Source organism: Trachypithecus francoisi, unplaced genomic scaffold (genome assembly GCF_009764315.1).
Source record: "Trachypithecus francoisi isolate TF-2019V2 unplaced genomic scaffold, Tfra_2.0 Lachesis_group6, whole genome shotgun sequence".
Lineage (NCBI taxonomy): Eukaryota > Metazoa > Chordata > Mammalia > Primates > Cercopithecidae > Trachypithecus > Trachypithecus francoisi.
In genome coordinates this window covers 88,988,626-89,008,955 of record NW_022681471.1, presented here as the reverse complement: position 1 = coordinate 89,008,955, position 20,330 = coordinate 88,988,626, and the positions used below count along the sequence as shown (strand labels likewise).

At 38.8% G+C, this 20,330-nt stretch overlaps 1 protein-coding gene across 1 annotated transcript in view; it reads right to left on the bottom strand.

Annotated features, from left to right (window-relative positions):
• CLCN5 (chloride voltage-gated channel 5) overlaps positions 1–20,330 on the bottom strand; it is a 164,479-nt gene that overhangs the window by 22,650 nt on the left and 121,499 nt on the right. The window contains 3 exon segments of the mRNA XM_033200990.1: positions 852–1,039; positions 4,239–4,338; positions 7,399–7,550. Coding sequence (XP_033056881.1) covers positions 852–1,039; positions 4,239–4,338; positions 7,399–7,550 — 440 coding nt within the window.

Genomic DNA, 20,330 nt, shown 5'->3' with positions numbered 1-20,330 from the left:
AGGCTAAGCACAGTGGCTCATGCCTGTAATCTCAGCATTCTGGAAGGCCAAGGCAGGAGGGTCACTTGAGCCAAAGAGTTAGAGACCAGCCTAGGCAACACAGTAAGACTCCATTTTTACAAAATAAATAAATAAATAAGTAAGTAAATAATCTAGGTGTGGTGGTGCACGCCCTCAGTCCCAGCTACTCCTGAGGAAGATTGGTGGGAGCATTGCTTGAGGCTAGGAGGTCGAGGCTGTAGCGGTGAGCTATGGTCGTGTCACTGTACTCCAGCCTGGGTGACAGGGAAAGACCCTGTCTCAAGAAAAAAAAAAAGTGCTAGAAGACAAGGACAAATTAAAATATTGATCTGATCACAAAATGGGATGATAGGCAATTTTATTCCTGGGTTTCTGTTATTTTGACGTGGAATGCATTGTACTTTTTTCAATGTTCTAATGTAATGCTCAGGGAAAATCACTTTTTGTGTCTATATGCATAAACACATTTTTAACCCACTCCATCCTTCATTAGAAATTATAGCTCACCTGTTGGCTGTCGACACTTCTTTTGAAATTATTAGAAAAAGAGAAATTCAGTCGCACTATGTACTACTACCAAAGAAGAAACACCAGGCTTATTAAAGCTAACAAAAAACCATTTTAAACATAAGCGTCAAATGACTCCACACATCAGCAGAGATGGAAATAGAGCTGCACTTAAACCACAGAGAAAGGCAGCTGGTACTGGTTCCCCTTTCTGTGGAAAGGAAAATAAAGGAAGATTCCGCAATTGCTGTGAGCACAGTATAAGAAACAAAATAAATGTAAGAATAAAAGTCAATGGCTCATAAAACATCACTACACGTTACCTCATCTGTGCTGATGATAAGCTGGGACCAACTATTCCACTCTGGACATTTGTCTCTCTCTTCAAAGGTGACATGATCAGAGTTCCAGCAACAATGTTCATGGTTAAACCAGAATCCCCCTGTGCATATACCTTCTTTTAAGTCTGTCATCCAATGAGCAGAGATGTCTATCAAACCAGCTAATGAACCTGATTGTGGGGAGGGAGGGAAAGGCCAAAGTTAAACTGAATCTCAGAAACTGTTCTTTGGTCCTCAGAATAAGCTTTGTCAGAGAAAATGAGGGGAAAGGAATCAAAGCAACAGATGAGCACATACTTCCCCATTCCACCTGTAACCTCTTTCTCATTGTGTGTTTGCTTGATTTTCACTTATTATCTCTGCACTAAACATTGCCATCTGTAGAATTTCTATATAGAAGGGACTTAGGGAAAGCAAAATGGGTGAGTGGGAGCAAGGGGCTAGTGGGCCTGTCTTTACGCTGAACTAAGAGGACAAAAACACTATTTTGACTTCAACTTTATGAATACTGATCCCTAAAGAGTCAAGTTTATTAAAGATTCTTTTATTTTCACCTATATATATATATACAAGATTCAGAAAATGTGAATTGCCCAACATTGAGGAATATTCTATGATGTTTATTTCAGATTGCTTAGAGAGGAGAGCTGACGAAGATTATGGGGAGAAGGGCTAAGCCCTGATAGCAGGATTGTGCTCCATGGACAAGGGAATTTGAGCAATGGCAGGAAGGCATTCTAGGCTAAAGGAGCTGAATTTATCAAAGCACAAACTGTGATGTTCATGGAAGGTGAGATGAAGCTATAGACATGTTGAAGCCTCCTGAACCTAGGACATGAACATCCTGAAGTTTTCTTACTGAGAAAGAGCAAACAGTATTATACACAGGACATTCACCAAAGAAAATGATGAGGAAATGGAATCGTGAACTGGGGTCTTATGCACTGTGGCTAATAGACTGATAGGGTTAAGACAGTTATAGTACTTTAGATTCTGGTCTTCTCATCATTTCTGTCCTCCAGATGAAGAAACTCTGGCATAAAGAAATTAAATGGCCCAGAATCATGCTTTAGGGAAACAGTAAAGCCATCATAAAATTCAGTCTCTGAATTCCCAGACTGTTCCAGCATTCAGACACACTGCTTCTATTGTTGCTCTCCAATGCTTAAAAACAAAATACCCTGTGTGTACAAGGGAAAGAAAAATATTCACTGACCACCTAGTGACAAGAAATACATTAAAAGTTTGAGGATATTATGCCTACATTCCAACAGGCGGGAGGCCATGTCATGTGTATGTTTTGGTAGGTGCTAAAAGTGTTAACACAGGTTATTTACATATTTGAAGAATCTAGTCAAATCTAACACATTGTTTGACACCTACTCTTGGCCACTCCGGTCCACAATCTTCTCTGCCTTCTAACTCTTACTGCCTGGATTCAGAAAATTACCATGATGTTATACAGTTTGGCTTATTCTCTGGTTGTTTCATGTGTGCATGTCTTATTTCACCTAACACTGGTACCCTCAATCCTGTCTTCTCCTTCTATCTCTCCTCCTCCCCAGAGTCAGTTCTTTCTTCTCTGGTCACAAATTTTATTAGGTTTCCCCTACCCTGAAGAATAAAATGCTGTCCCTTGTCCTTGTTATCATTTCAAGCCTTTACCTTTCCTCTCTCTCCTATGACTACCAAAACTTCTACAGTGGTTGCCTCCCTTGAAATCTATTAGGCTGGTGCAAAAGCAATTGCGGTTTTTGCCATTAAAAGTAATACAATTACTTTTGCACCAACCGAATAGATTTAGCTCCTAATATTTTTCTGAGATGGCTTTTCAAGGTAACTGCTGTGTTCCTAACTGCTAGGTCATATAATCTTTTCTCAGCCATCTTCCTTTTCCTCAGCCTCTCTGCAATACTTAGCATTACAGACCACCCAGTCTATTATTAGGCAGCTCCAAACAGCCAGACCATGTTCTCTCTCCTGTAAGAGCCAGAAGGGGCAGAGTTAACACCCCAGGCCATGGGTTGGCAAACTATAGCCCAAGGGCCAAATCCTGCCTATCTCCTATTTTTGCAAATAAAGTTTTTCTGGTCACAGCTAGGCTTGTTTGTTTACCTATGGTCTATGGCTGCTTTCATGCCACATCAGCAGAATGGAGTGGGTGCTACAGAGAACACTTGACCCACAAATCCTAAAATATTTACTATCTGGCTTCTTTACAGCATAAGTTTGCCAATCCCTGCCCTACACAATTTTTGAAAACCCAGCTATAGGCCATTCCTCATTTGCTACAGTCACGTTCTACTTCATGGCTCATGAATTATTCTTTCTTGGTAACGGCAGCAGCAGCAACATTAACAACTGGCTGCTGTGCTTAATAAGTGCTATTATGTGTTATATCTCATTTAATCCTCACAGCAAACTTCTAACATAGGGACTTTGATTATCACCATTTTACAGAGCAGTAAACTAAGGCTTCCAGGGGTTAAGAAACTTGCTCAAAGCCACAAAACTATCAAGTGGTGGGGCTTGGATTCAAATCCAGGCAGCCTAAAACTAGAGCATCTACTCGCTGTTAACTACCACTGTATACCTTCCACCTCCAGGTTTCCACCTAACTTCTCTTTCAGCTCAAGATTACAGATTTGCCTAGGCCCTATCCTTTAATGCCATAAGGACACACCTCTTACCCATCTCTATCTAGTGTCCTTGGCCCCCTGCTTCCTCCACTGGGTGAGAAACCTTCTGGGGAACTTGGTTGAAAGCTGTATTTGTACAGCAACTATACCATTTTTAGTGAGACTGTATATTATTTGGAGTGGCGGGGGAGATTGATGGAGTTTATAGGGCAAGGTGGCACCATTCCACCCCCAGCCACTGTGAAAGAATGAGATCATAAGCTTCTTGGGAGTATGAGCCATATCTTACATGCTTTTCTGCATCACCAAATGAGAGAGTAGATGTTTAAGAAAACCCACAAAATGTCTCAGGAAGTCCTCTTCCACATCTTATCTCCTAAAACCCATGCAGTATACATTTAAGAAAAAAAAAAAAAAAAAAAAAAACTGTCTCCAACAGAAGGGCTCTTCCTCAAAACAAGCACCAAAGGGCGAACATCACCTTAAAATGGATACAGTATTTTATAGTGTACAAAATACATTTAAATGCATTTCCTCATTTATTTAAGGTAAGAATTGCAGGTATTAGTACCCTTTACAGATGGGGACATCAAGCTTCTACAAGGTTCACCAGCAATTCATTTAAGGTAGAAAAATAGGAAAACACAGTACCTGACTCAGCTCAGGACTTACGGGAGAGACATACCACAGTTTTAGGAGATTTGTTTTGAAAACTAACAGTTTACCATACCTGATAAAAGCCCAATAAGGAGCATCAACAACCAGCCGGAAAAAGCATCACTCACACTGTGAATTAAGGCCCATGTTGACTCTTTGCTTTTATTGGTAATCTAGGGGAAAATGAGAAAACATTGGTACACTCTACACACACCCTTTTTTCTTTTTTTCTTTTCTTTTTTTTTTTTGAGATGGAGTCTGGCTCTGTCGCCCAGGCTGGAGTGCAGTGGCCGGATCTCAGCTCACTGCAAGCTCCACCTCCCGGGTTCACGCCATTCTCCTGCCTCAGCCTCCCGAGTAGCTGGGACTACAGGCGCCCGCCACCTCGCCCGGCTAGTTTTTTGTATTTTTTTAGTAGAGACGGGGTTTCACCGTGTTAGCCAGGATGGTCTCGATCTCCTGACCTCGTGATCCGCCCATCTTGGCCTCCCAAAGTGCTGGGATTACAGGCGTGAGCCACCGTGCCCGGCACACCCTTTTTTTACTTAAAAACTGTTCAACAAAGAAATACAAAGACAAATCACTGGAGAATAGAGACCAATTTAGAGCTACTTTTCACATAATCTTTAGCTCAACCAGTTTCACTAACAACTTTGAGGTTTACTGAAACCCCACCTTCATCTACAGTATTGAAATGCCCACAAGTCCCTTATTCAGAGCTTCTGCCCAAGCTGCTCATTTCTTACAGCATCAACTTGTTTTGCTTACTGCAGTGGTATCTTTCTGTCCTGGACATCAGATATTCCAAGGACAATCTCTTGACTCACAGCAAATAGTTTCAATGTTTTTCAAATAATAAACAAACACAGGCTTATTTGAGTGATAAAAGTACAAACTGAGGCTTAATACCTGGGGGCTGTGGTTCAGGTCAGGCAAATTCCCAGACTCAATCCCACAAACCTCTAATTGTACAGTGGTCACAGATACTAAGTGATAGCAACAATGTATCTCTTTTCATTTTCAAAAACCTGCTGGTAACATCAAGGCTATCAGGAGGTACAGAAAGTTTTATCTTGTAAGTCCTAGACTTGACAATTTAACCCTTCAGGGCCTACATTTTAAAAATCAACATTCTCAAGCCTGTAATCCCAGCACTTTGGGAGGCCGAGACGGGCGGATCACGAGGTCAGGAGATCCAGACCATCCTGGCTAACACGGTGAAACCCCGTCTCTACTAAAAAATACAGAAAACTAGCCGGGCAAGGTGGCGGGCGCCTGTAGTCCCAGCTACTCGGGAGGCTGAGGCAGGAGAATGGCGTAAACCCGGAGGCGGAGCTTGCAGTGAGCTGAGATCCGGCCACTGCACTCCAGCCTGGGCGACAGAGCGAAACTCCGTCTCAAAAAAAAAAAAAAAAAAATCAACATTCTGACAGTTTTGTCACTGGTATCTCCCCTTTCTCTGTACCTCTATTTCTTATCTTTGAAATAGCAACTTAGTTACCCCACCTTATCTACAGTAACGTCACAAACAATCAATTATTCTGAAAATTTCAAAAGTATTTTTTAAAATGTGACTCTAAGTTTCCAATTTCAGTACTGAAAAGAAGTTACATTTTTCCCTGTGACACTGTTTCCCTTCTGATAATGAACAGTTAATGCAAAAAAAACAAAAAAAGCCCCCTTGGGCTATTTGATAAACACAATTTAACTGGTTTTGGATTACTAATTGGCATCATTTGCCTCAGATGCAACCATTAATATAAAAGGAAGTGTGCACTTGTCATATCACAGGTGACTCTCATAATCTGGATAATATGTTGAATATGCGACTGATGACAAACTGGTAAATTACAGATGGCAGAAATTCTAAAGCCTGCCTGATGAATTGATACATAACGATAAAAAGAATATGCGTATATGTTCCCAAATGGCAGAAATCTTATGAAAAACATGAAATGCTTTATAGTGATCAACTTTTCGAGTTGTGGCAAGAAAACTCAGTGGGATCACCAAATATCCAAGGATTAAGAAGGAATTTCTCAAAACCTGTACTTGGGACAACCTGACTCCTGGGTTCAGGTGGTCGTGAGAAAACCAGTCAGGAGCTGGAAAGGCTTAAGAATGAAAGGCAATCTCCATCTGACTACTCAAGACACTTGCTTGGTTCTAGGAGGAGGAAATAATGAACTGGGAGAGAATGGGGCAGCTTAAAAAATCACATTTCAAATCTGGAGTCCAAGCAGAAATAGTAAGAAAGAAAAAAAAATAATAATATCTATTGTGGGTTGAAGAAGTGACTCACCAGAGAACCACCGACTGAGAATCTCTGGGGTTGGACACCTATTTTTTTAATAAGCTCTCCATGTGGCCCTTCTACAAACCAGAAATTGTGATTCCCTAATTTAAATGATACACAGCAACAAGTTAAAGGCAAATGACCTTGCCAGGTCTCTCTGAGAAGTTTTCACAGTACTTCAAAAAGAGAGAAGCGGGGAAATCCTATTGCTAAATTCAAAAGAACCTGTGCCATAGCCATAAGTACCATCTATTACCTATCACATTAAGTTAATGTCCCCAATTTGAATTTAACTGGTCTTGTGGTTTTGTTGGAGTTGAAAGCATAAGTTTACTTTGGTTTTATGGTTGCACAAGAGCAATAATCACAAGGAGTTTACTTTGTAAACTCAGTAAACACTAGGGCTCTGAGATTTTTTTCTTTTATTCCTTTAACAGAAAACCATTTACTTTTCTTTGTTATGAATATCCTGCATTAAGGAAAAAACTATAAAAGAGAAATGAGATGGGAAAGGAAGATCTTTGACATTTATTTTGCCACCTTCCTCCAAGTTTGTTTTCACCTCTCTTCAGAGGCATCTATATCCCTTTTGCTGTAAGGATCCTTTTCGACTATTTACTATAGGAAGATAAATCATTAAATACAATTTTTAAAATTTAGGATAAAAATTACGTGCAAGCACCAACATGGCACATGTATACATATGTAACAAACCTGCACGTCGTGCACATGTACCCTAGAACTTAAAGTGTAATTCAAAATATTATGTGCAAGATGTCTTTAAAAACAAATTTAAAAATGAAACCCTATACTGCCAACAGAAACCAGATTCAGTCACATCCAGGGTTGAAGAAAGGAAAGAATAGAAAGAATATGTATCTTCAATTTCTTCCCCTGTATTTCCTAACACTTACCCAAGTGTCATCTTTTGTCTTACCTCTCGGTGCCTATCCCGGTCTCGAGACTTCTCTCTCACCCAGTCAATTGTATTGAAATCATCATAGGTCCCTACACCAGGGATTGGCTCCTCCAAGAAGTCCATGACCCTATTTGAATAACCTATTCCTCCACCATTGTACGACTTGTCCTCTGTATTGAACAAGAAACAGACATTAGTACTTCAGAAACTCTTAACATTTTTAACACGTTCTTTTTGGTTCCAAAAGGCAGGCCCTTAAACTATCAGATGACTACAGTTGGGGTTGATAAAGGAATACAGTCACCTGGTAGGAACATCCACTACATTCAGAGGTTTCTGTGGTGTAGGCACAAAATGATGAGTGGCTAAAGGCAGTGTGAATGGAAAGCGACAGATGAGAGTGACAGTACAAAGAGAGAAACAACAGGAGTTGATGTGCAATGGGAAAGGATTTATGAAACAAAAGACAAAAAGGAGGTTGGAGCAGCTTAGGTATTTCAGTTTGTGGAAGGGAGAGAAAAGGGTCAAAGGCACTTGCAGCCATATCACATCAAGAACCATTTTACATTTATAAGGCAATAATTCAATCCTATGAAGTGGTTTTTGCCTGACTGGGGACTCCAAATAAAGCATGTGGGCCTCTTCACAAGTTCGCTGGAATGTATAAATTTCCCTTCAATAGGTATAAGACTTGATCTCTGACGTAACAGGCTTGTAGGAGCTCTAAGTATGCAGCACAGTCTAAGATTTAAAGAACAGTGCATGATTCAGTGATGAAATGTCCCTCTCTGATCCTTCAACTGGAAGAAACATATCCACCTGCCCACCCACCATAGTCCCGTATCTACTTTGCTTTGGGTACTTTATTACAATTACTTTTGCATATGCTTTCTCTTCCTTTCTAGACTAGAAGCTCTTTGCTGGTAGCCCGATATCTGATTCATCGTTCCCTTCTCTACGGTGTCTAGCACATATCCAAGAATCAGTAAATATCAAGTGAACCAAAATTTGTTTGATGAACGGTGGGAATGGGGGAGAAAGTTGTAAACTCACAAGCTATACTCACACAAGGCTTAAACTTGACAAAATATTTCAGCAACATCATCTGATGGAATAAGATTTTGCTATTAAACACAAAATACAAAACAATACTGAGGAATCTATGCAAATGCACACTGGGGAAAAGTGCAGAGTAATGTCATCATTTAATTCACCCAGCCAAAGCTCACATTTGCAGCACCAACCTTGGCAGGGACAAGGCTTCCTCCAGACTGTTTGGTAATGAATACCTCTGCAGAGGAGGCCCAAGTGGGCCTAAACTGACTCCCTCTCCTCCCATCTGCATCCCCATCTTCACTGTAAACTCCAAACAGACAACTTTAGCACTCTTATGGGGAAAGTTTGAAGGAACACCCCAAGCTGTACTTACAATTGGTTGACCAATTGTAAGTCTTTTGAATACTTAAGTCAGCACACCTTTCACAGGCAAGGTGCATATTTGAAAGAAAAAACTCTGCAGAGTCCAAATCATCTGTAGGGTGGGGGTGGGGTGGGGGTGGAGTGGAAAAGGTGAGCAAGTTAATCTTAAAACCCCAAACCAAAGTCCTTTCCATATCTTCATTCGTACCTGACTGTAAAATGGATGGCTGCTGAATCACTAGCCCAGCATTTCCTATCATGTCAGTGTCATACCGATAAAGATGAAAGCTGGTGTGTAGCTTGAGAGCTTAGAGGGAAAAAGCCAGCTAGGAAATGAGTGCAGAAAAAGGATAAAGTATGTGTGTGTGGAGGTGGGGGAGGGCAAGCTGTTTCAATTCTCAAGTCCCATGCTGACATGAACACAGGACACCAAACAACCAGATATTTACTTTTTAAGGCAGGTTAATGCTCCAGTTGAATTTGCTATGGCTTAAGAGTTTTCCTTTCAGAAGGGGAAAAACAGGATTTTGTGAAACTGATTTTAAAAATCATCTGATAGCTATCTAATGTTACGCTATCTATCAAATAAGGCCCCCACCTTTAAGGATATTAAGGCAAAATGAAGATCTGCAACAGCTTCTAGCAGGAAAGAAAGAATCCTATTACATCACTAGGTAACATGAGCACCGCATCCTCCTCCTTTGTAGTCCGGTTTCCTTAGAAACGCAATTGTCAGGCCCCTCTCAAAGAGCAGGCAGTGATTAGAATCCTACAACAGACTGTGTGCGATTCTCCAGACCCCCTGCTCCCGGGGGGGCATGCTTCAGTCCTTGGTCGGGCTCAAGTCTGCTTACCTTCAATCACAGTTTTCTTTTTTTCTGCCTCAAGGAAGAAATAACCTTGGCAGCCCGCATTTGGTCATTTAGGTTGGGGAGCTTTTACAAAAGAAGCCCCAGTCTGAAGTGCTTTAGAAGGGCACTTGCTGCATTCTCTGCCTTTCACAGCAACAAACGCCACCTAAAGAACTACCAGTGTTCCCTGGCGGTCAGAATGTGATGTCACTGCTGGAGTCACGTGACCAGACCTTTGGACCAGCCTGGGAGAAAGGAAGACTTTTAACCGGGCACAGAAGCCTTAAAGATGTAGTCTCATCTAAACAAATGCCATCAAACTGGTGGCAGTCGGGTCAGCTCAGGAAACCTGAGTCCAGACAAGTCTTAATCTTCATTTAGCAGAAAGTCCAAGAAGGCAAAGTAGAAATACCCAAAAGAATTTAGAGTTACAGGGGTCCTAAGTATAAAAGGGAAAAAGCAAATATAAAAAAGGCTTTTTAAAAAATACACTGGATAGCAATGTGGGTAAAGTCTCACAAACCTAATGCTGAGTGAAAGATACCAGACACAAAAATGCACGTCACATTCATTACGATTCTATGCCTCTAAGTTCAAAAACAGGCAAGCAAGTTATATCATTTTAGAATACAAATGCAAGTGATTACATTTTAAAGAGAAGCAAGGAAATGGCAAAAGTAAAGACAGAAGCTATCCAGAGTAGAGGACTGCCGTGTGGGAGGGGCACATGGCAAGGGCAGGGTTTCTGGAATGCTGGTCATTTTTCTTGATCTGGGAGGTGGTTTATCTGAGCGTTCACTTAATAATTATTCTTTAAACTGTACACATGTTTTATGCTTCATGTACAAGTCATAATTAAAGAAAAATGTGAAAAACTGAACTGCATGTGAACTTACTATACAAGGTCGGTTCTTTAACAGCACCTCACCACTTTGAAAACCCAGAGTATAGTCAAGAAAATGAGTTGTTTCTGAGTAGTAATGCTCTACCCAGAAAGCAACAACAACTCTGATACTCATTAATCCAACCTGGATGAAAGTAGCTATTTCAGCCTGACAATAAATTCACTATGATGTTTCCATGGTTTTAAAGGGTTGTGAAGGCTATTTTAAAGCAGGTCTTAATTAATTGCACAATAAGGCCAGTTCGGTAAAGAAGAATAAAACTGCTATCTCCCAAATCCCTAAATTGGGAGGATTCCCTAAGGGAACGTGAAAGACAGCCACTGTTAAACATTAACCCAGTCATAGTGTGCTGTAATAATTGGACCCTATGTGTAGAGCTTTGAAATGGTATTACTCGCATCAATTCTTAAGGTTCGATATGCCCTGAAATGTTAATACAACAAAACTTTATGAAAGGTGAGGCATTGCATGGGACCTGTATGCTTTCAGTTCATCATTGTTATATTATCTCACCCACTCGATGAACTAATCTAGCATTAATTAAGGAGAAGGATTGAAAATGAAGTGGCAACTGACTGTATTAAGTGGCCATGAGCTACATTGCTGTAAGAAGCAAAAAACCATTTGTGGCCCAACTGTGACTGTCTTATTTGATTAAACTTTTAGAAAAGTATGTCTATCTCACTCAAGAGGGTAATGTGCCCAACCTCTAAAGCCTCCTTCCAAGTTGCTCATTTGTAAACACAATTTTACCTATAACAGTATCTGAAGACCACTACAGAATTCACTTGTATTATCTAGTATGATTTACATTATCTGTTAGATTATTTTACACTTTAGCAGCTATAGTATTTAGTCAATTTAGTCAATTTAGCAAAGATATTATCTTTTTCGGTACATAAAAATGTATATAGTTCTATGGATTGCATGGCTGGTGCCATGTTATTAACTTTTAATGAAAGTTCATGTGTTTCTCAAATGCTTTATCAGCACTTCCAAGGGAGGCACTTTTTTTTTATTCCATGTACAGTTACTTCCTTTGAGCACTAGAGAGCTGGTGGTTATGATTCAGTCCTCATACTAAATTAAGATTTAATTATAATTTAGATTAAGAAATAAGGCACCAGTATCAGAGTTTGACATGCTTTATTTCTTTTATTCTCTTCTACCCTCCATGCTTTCTCTGGCAAACTTGCCATCTTTAGTGTGTGTTCATTATAGAGACTGCTCAGTGTAGGTCAATTGATATTATTGTGAAAATCAGATAAAGAAATTCTTACCAATTTTTTAATGCATCCTATGATAAAAACGCAATAATAGAATATTTTGAGATAAGCAAATACTTTCTGAAACATTGATCTGACCAGACTATTTCCCAATTTTTACAATGCCAGTGGCCCCTGCGCAATATTTTGAAAACTTTTAGCACATGAAGACCTCTAAATGGTTAACTGGCACAAGTGCGGGCTCTGAATTTAAAAATATTCATCCTACTTTTTAGAATAGGAAAAACAATATTTTAAAATGTATAATAATGATGATGATGACAGCCATTGCTACTATTTTAGGTTTCATCAATGAAAAAGTTTTAACTTGTTCACACACTTTCATCAAGATATCTATAGCTGACTTGATGACAAACAGCTTAAGTCGTGGTCATATTCCACATCTAGCTGGTTTCTTTTCTTAGCATTTTTAAAACTTAGTAGAAAAAATAAATTTTTAAAATTTAACTGTCAAGAATGGCAGCAGAAATGATCTACCCATCAACTAATGATGCGCAAAGTAACGAAATGCAAAAGGTTTTTCAAAAAACAAGGCATTAAGAGCTAAGCTTCTGGCATGTAAATATATGCTGCCAAGGAAGGCAGAGTAAAATTAAACAATGAGCCTACATGTCAGGCTGGGGTACTTATGTGAGTCTAGATTTTTGTCTCTACAAGAAAAAAAAAGTAAAACTTATCTCAAATTTTGAAGGCATAGTAAATGTTATATATAAAATAACTTAATGTTCTAACAGAAAAATTATTCAAGTTAAAGTACAATTAGATCTCAACTTGAATGACAGAACAAAAAGCCCCCAAAAGGCTAATTTGCATTGCCTGAGTCCAGGAAAAACGTACAGTAAACCAGTCAGAGAAAAAAGTCAACATTGAAACAGCATTCCCGTAGGGTTATACTCAGGTCTAAAGATTTAACAACAGGTCTTTAGAAACACACTGCTTGAATGAGCAGGCATATAAATGAATGTATTTAACTCGGTTCCCATTATGGAAACCACTTTCTAATTTTTTTTCTAATCACATGATGCTTTAAACTGGAAAACCCCTTAAAATACAAGAAAAAAAATCTGTTGAGAATAATGTTTGTTTAAATCCCTAACCAATATGCCATTAGAAATTTACCTAAGGGGCTGAACAGTAACTGATTAAGTGAACTAGTTAAACACTAACAAAAACACAAGGGGAAAAAGGATAGGAAGAAATCTCATGCACAGACCTTGAAGTACTGCTTTAGTAATATTACAGCTGCATGAGGGCTCACTAATTGGCAGCAGCCTAAGGAAATAAATAAGCACTCAAAGAAATGGGGCAGGGCTATTGGTATATATCACAGGACTTGAAAATAATCCCGTTAAAAAATGTATTTCAGTTTTACAGGGATATATTGTATTTTTGCAAGGCTGGAACCACATGTATAAAAAATTCAACATTATGCCTAACACACATCAGCAGATATTCATCCTGTGGTCATTTAAACTTTACTTGCATTCAACAGCAACTACTAAGAGCCTATTATATGTCACTTCTTACTTCCATACCTGCACCCTGCTTCGCTTCTTGTACTGGTTCATCCATTCTAGATCTCCCAGTAAGTCACATAAACTCTTTCACATCCCATTTCACCTATTTGTCTGATAGTACATTACAGCAGAAGCCCTGATAATTAATCAACATTTGTAGGAACTTTCTATCTAGCAACTTGTGCCTTCATTTTGCTTCTATTTTGTTTTCCCACTTAACTAAGTCCAGGGTCAAAAAGCAAATGTTGTTAGAGTAGCCCTCCTATCTAAGTACTGGACAGTATCTATCCAGGACCACATTATGCTTTAGTATACTCTTAGTCGACCCCTGGGGCACTTATTCAGGGCAGCTATTCTGTTGGTATGCATCTATATGCCATACCAGTTTGCTAAATACTGAAATACTTCAGTAGCTACAGATAACCACTTTTTTCCTGAGGACTCTCCTCCCCCACCTCACCCTACCCTAGAAAGTCCTGAACTTACCCATGATCCAGCAAATGGAATACCAGGAGGCTCCAGGACACTGCCCCAGTGCTATGTCTGACAGCCAATCTGATTGGGCAGTGCCTGTGTTGTTTTGAATCTCATCCTTGCACTCATTTCATTTAGTGATCCACTGCTTTGGTTCCTGTTTACAGCAGGTTAAAACTTGAAGGTATCTACCATGCAGGAAGGACAACAAAGAAGAAACTCTATCCCGACTCTGCTGAGAGCTAGACAGTAAAAGGGGTGGTGAAGGATGTGGGAAATGGAACTGCAAGAACCCCAACAAATCTATTATATCGAAATGAAGTTTGAGAGTTATGAGAAAAATACAGGACGGTTGGGCATGGCAGAAAGGCATAGGGAAAGCTGTGGAGACAAGCATGAATTCAGATTCTAACACCTTCTTCTGACTCTTTATTCCCAGTGGATACAGCTCCATCTTCACTGGGTTGTAGATATTTGCTTGAGGTGTATCTCTTGTAGCCCTCTTATTCCCAGCATATGCTCAAATCTGGAAGTTCCTGACTCAACTCACTTTCATGGCCAGTGGAACCAGGGTGCTAATTGACAGAGTTATCAAAGTAACCAAAACAGCATGAGGACTTTGGCTTGGTATCTGCAGGCTCCCAATGGACTAAGATGCCACAGAAAGCAATGTAGCAATGAAGTAAAGGGGCTAGATTTGACAAAGTTGGTGAGAGGGCTCTCCACAAAAAGTAAACAGTGCCCTACTCTCTTACTTATTCTTCATTCCTTCCTTCTCAATTGTACACATTTATGGGACTGTCAAGAGAATGGGGAATGTCATGGGTAGGGAGACACTGCCCTAAAATGCATATCACATACCACAGTGCTGGGAAATCCTTTGGGTAGCATGATCCTGCCTAATAACTTCTAATTATTGTTTTAGAAGCAGCAATTCTCCAGTTCTGTCCTAAGTCTACATTGGTTTCTATTAATTTCCAAAAGGAAACTGGGCACACGAGACTAGCAATTATTCTTTAGTGGGGGTGGCGGGGGGTGGAATTTCAAGAGAGAAAAATACCAATCGTGAGATTCTCCTTGGATTCATAGGAATTGTGTGATGTCATGGACAGAAAAATAAGTTTCAAAAAAGCATATATATATCTCATGTGGGAATTACCCTTAAAGACACAGTTGCACGCGTGCACACCAGTGTATGTGTGTTATTCATTGCAGCACTGTTTGTAGTAGCAAAAACCCAGAAACAATAAAATTATCTAGTAATAGGGAAATGGTGCAAGGAAAGAAGTAGACTGATGTGTAGTGAAATATAAATATATTCCAGACATATTATGTGAAAAAAGCAACTCACGAAATAAGCAGAATATGTCTTTTTTTTTTTTTTAATTTTTTTTAATGTGTGTCTGTATATGTGACTGGATAGAGAAAGAACTGGAAGGATCATACTGAATTCTTTTCGGTGGTTGTCTCTGGAGTGGGAAGAACAGGGGAGACTTTCACATTTTAAAAACCTGTGTATTGTTTGAATCTTTTATAGTGAGACATATTTATGAGTTATATAAGTGATTTTGAAAAGAAAAAATACTAGCAATGCAACTGGAAGAGTAGAGACAGGACATTGCAAGGAGCAGACCTACGTTCTGGAAGGCAGATTACTGGGATACTTGTGGAAAAAGCAGGTGATAGTTTCTGGTGAACACCAAGAGGGAAAGCCCTGAGAGGAAGGTGGCTTATTCAGTTTTTAAACAAGAACAAAGTGTGATTAGATCTATTATCCTGCAGTGAGAAGATGTGGATTCCAATCCTAGCTCCATAACTCACTAGTTGTGTCACCTTGGGCAACTGCCTTACTCTCTGTGAGTTTACAGGTTTGCCATCTGTAACATGAAGGGATATTAGCAAGTATAATGTTGAGGTCCCTTCCAAATTCATACTCTATCATTTAAGAGTTGATTTTTTGTTTGGTCACTCATATATTGGATTGAATGACTTCTGAGAGGCCCTTATCTTTAAGGAATTCCAAATGATATTTTGATTGCATAGCTAACTGAGAATGCTCTACTGGCAAGATCATAAAATGGTGCTACCAATCATTAGAAAAGAAAGGTAAGACTCAGCTCATCAGCGAGGTATAGGACTATCTAGTATCTCACTGAGACCCAACATTTCTGGCATATAGTTAACTACACAGAGCTATACCCATATGGCTACAGTATCTCTGGATTACCTGGTAGCCCCAGATCTTAGAAACATACGGCGCATACCCCCTGAGGCATTACAGCAACCCCTTCCTCTACCATGTGTCATAAATTGGAACAAAGTGGAGCCAAAAAATATATTTCCTTCAAGAAGGGACCAAAGTGGTTTTATCAAATGAAAATGGGGAACCTCTGGATTCAGCTCCTGCAAGCAAAGAGCTTAGAAGTTATTACTCTCATCCTTACAACAACAAAAGGTTGGATAAACCAAAAAAAAATCAATGATCTTTCTTGGACCCATTGGAGAACTGAGGTTGCAGAGGAAACTGCCACCCCAAAATCTGAAGAGACAAGCTTATTCAAAGAGACACAGCTGAGATCTGCTTACCTGCAGTAGAAATGGCTGGAGCTGGTAGAAACACAAATGGCAACTTGAACAAGCTGCTGAAGGCTGAGTGTGGACTAGCGTGAGTACAAAAAAATCCTGGGGACCACAGTCTCAGGGGAGCTTCTACACCAAAGCTCTACCTCCAGGAACCCCACCAAGTTCTCACAGTGAAGATCTAAGAATCCCTCCTGGCTCTGACAAGGGGAGGGAAAGAGATATCATTGTGAATTTGCCAGAGATTTCTCCGTAACAAAGGCCTCAAGGGAAAATACTTTGCCTGAGCCTTATCCTGGTTGGGAGAAGGACATTCCTCCCACTCCCACCCCCTCTAGCCTTCTTATCTCACCTAAAGCAGGGGAATATACTCAACAGGGTGCAGGGCTTCAAGTAAACACATTGGGAATGTTGCAGTCAAAGAAGAGAGTAGAGGGCAGGGAGGACAAAAAGCTATACTACTGGAGAAAAATGTATGAAGGTCATAGCCACAAAACACAGTTCCATCAAACAGTGATGTTTAATCAGAGCATTATAAAATTACCATCTCCCCCATACTTCACCACCACTTCAGCAGGGCTCAAGTATAATAATAGTGGATCACAGTTGAAAGAGCTGCAAGACACAGACTCTCTAGAGGAGTTGTCCTCAGGGAAACTCACAATCAAGAGGAGAGACAAAAACAAGGACACTAGAGGAATTTGAAGCCTCTGGTGCCTAGTTATGCCAAACATGAAATACAGCCCAAGTCCTAGCCAGTTTGCTGTAAATCCTAACACAATGGAATTGAACTATTAATAGAAGCCAATAACAGAAAAGTAGTTGGAAAATCCTCAAATACCTGAAAATTAAACAACACATTTCCAAATAACCTGTAAGTCAAAAAATTCTCAAGACAAATTTTAAAATATTTTGAAATAAATGAAAATATATATGAGACGTAACATTGAGGGATGCAGCAAAAGCAGTGCTTAGAGGGAAATTCATAGGATTAAATGTATATATTAGAAAAGAAGATCTAAAATCAACAAACTAAGCTTTCATTCTTAGGGAACTAGGAGAAGCAGAGAACAATATAAGCCTAAAGCAAACCAAAGACAATAAGAAATTTAGAACAGAAATCAATAAAGTTGAAAAAATAGAGAAAAATCAACAAAAGCAGGTTCTTTGGAAGGACCAACAAAATTGATAGACTACTATCCAAACTAACCAAGAAAAAAAAGAGTGGAGACACAAATTACCATATCAGAAATGAAGAAGAGGTCATGACTCCTGATCTCTCAGACATTAAAAGGATAATAAAGAAATATTATGAACACAAATTTACTAACAGGTGAAATGGACCAACTACTTGAAAGACACAAACTACCAAAACTTACACAGGAGAAACAGAAAATCTGAATAGCCCCATATCTATTATTATCATCTTTTTCACGGATTAACTGAATATAATTGACATTTATCAACTTCTTCATCCAACAACAGCAGAATACACAGTCTTCTCAAGTTTACACATATTTTCTAAGATAGATCACATCCTGGCCCACAAAACACACTTAAAAAAAATTAAAAGATTAGAAATCATACAAAGTTTGCTCTCTTACCAAACTGGAATTAAACTGGAGATAATAACAAAGAGAGCTAGAAATCCCAAAATACACAAAGCTTAAACAACCCACTTCTATTTTTTCTCCACCTCTATGAAGGTATAACTGACAAACACAAACTGTATAAATAGTTAAGGTGTACATGTTTTTATATATGTATACATTGTAATTATTAAATCAAACTAACACATTCATTATCTCACATGCTTATTTTTTGTGGTAAGAACATTTAAAATATATTCGCTTAGCAATTTTCAGGCATACAATACCTTATTATTAACTATCATCATTGTGCTGTAAAATAGACCTGCAGAACTTAAATGTATTCACTATTATTATTTTTGAATCAAAAATTAATAACCTTGCCAAAAAGAAAGCACCAGGCCCACATGGTTTCACTGGTAAGTTCTACCAAACATTTAAGGATAAAATGATACCAATTTTCCCCAATCTCTTCTAGAAAATAGTAGCAGACAGAACACTTCATAAGTTACTCTATGAGGCCAACATTAAACTATATGAAAACCAAATAGAAACATTACAAGAAAGGAAAACTACAGATTAATACCTTTCACGAACACAGATGTAAAAATCCTTTTAAAATATTAGAAAATTGAATTCAACATTGCATAATATCAATTAACTCCAACCAAGTGGAATCCCAACCAAGTGGAATTTATTCCAGGTATGCAAAGCTGGAGCAACATTTCAAAAATCAATGTAATCTACCATAACAATGGGTTAAAGAAGAAAAGTCATATATCAATCGACAACAAAAAAGCATTTGACATAATTCATAATTCAACATCCATTCATGATTAACTCTCAGCAAAGTAGGAATAAAGTATAATTTCCTCAACTTAATAAAGAACACCTACCCAAAAAACCCTATAGCTAATATCACACTTAATAGTGAAAAACTAGACTCTTTTCCCCTAAAAGCAGGAAGAAGGCAAGGATGTCTTCTCTTACCATTCATTTATTCAACACCTTAGCTAGTAAAGTAAGACAACAAAAGGTAATAAAAATTATACAGGTTAGAAAGAGAGAAATAAAACTGTCTTTATTTGCAGATGACATAACTGTCTATGCAGAAAATCCCAAAGAATCCTAAAGAAATCCTGAAGGGGAAAAAACCCAACTTATTAGAACTAATAAAGACAACATAGTTACTTGGGAGGATGAGGCAGGAGAATGGCATGAACCCGGGAGGTGGAGCTTGTAGTGAGCTGAGATCGCGCCACTGCACTACAGACTGGGCACAGAGTGAGACTCCGTCTCAAAGAAAAAAAAAAGAAAAAAAGAAAAAAAAAAAAACCACAACATAGTAAGACTGCAGGATATAAACTCAATATACAAAAGTCAATTGCTTTTCTTATACCAGTAATGAACTAGAATTGCACATTTTAAAAAGCAATACTATTTACAATAGCCCCCCCCCCACTCCAAATTAAATACTTAGAGGTCAAAATCTAAGAAAATATACACAAGATCTATATGCAGAAAACTACAAAATACTGATTAAATAAATTAAAGATCTGAATAAATAGTCTATGTTCATGGGATGTAAAACTCAGTATTATCGAGATTTCAATTCTTCCCAGTTTGATCTATATATTCAACACAATCCCAACAGAAACCCAAGCAAGTCATTTTGCAGCTACAATAAACTGATTCTAAAGCTTCTGTGGAAAAGCAAAACATCTAGAATATCCAACACAATGCTGAAGCTGAACAGGTGGAAAGCTCACACTACCTCATTTCAAGATTTACCATAAAGCCATAGTAATCAAGACAGCATGGTATTGCCAAAAGAAAAGATGCACAGATGAAGAGAACAGAATAGAGAGCCCCAAAATAGACCCACACAAATACAGTCAACTAACCTTTAAAGAAGGTGCAAAGGCAAATCAGTGGAGAAAGGACAGTGTTTTTAACAACCAGTGCTGCAATGACTAGGCATAAGTATGTTAAAAAGATAATCTAAACAAAGACTTTCCTCCTTTTATAAAAATTAACACAAAATGTACCATTGACCTAAATGTAAAATGCAAAACTATAAAACTTCTGGAAGATAACACAGGAGAAAATCTACATGATTTTGGATTCAGTGATGACTTTTTATATACAATACAAATAGCATGATCCAGGAAAGAAAAAAATAATAAGTTAGACTTCATTAAAATTGAAAATTTCTGGTTTGCAAAAGCTACTGTAAAGAGAATAAAAAGACAAGCCACGGCCAGGCGCAGTGGCTCACACCTGTAATCTCAGCACTTTGGGAGGTTGAGGCGGGCAGGTCACGAGGTCA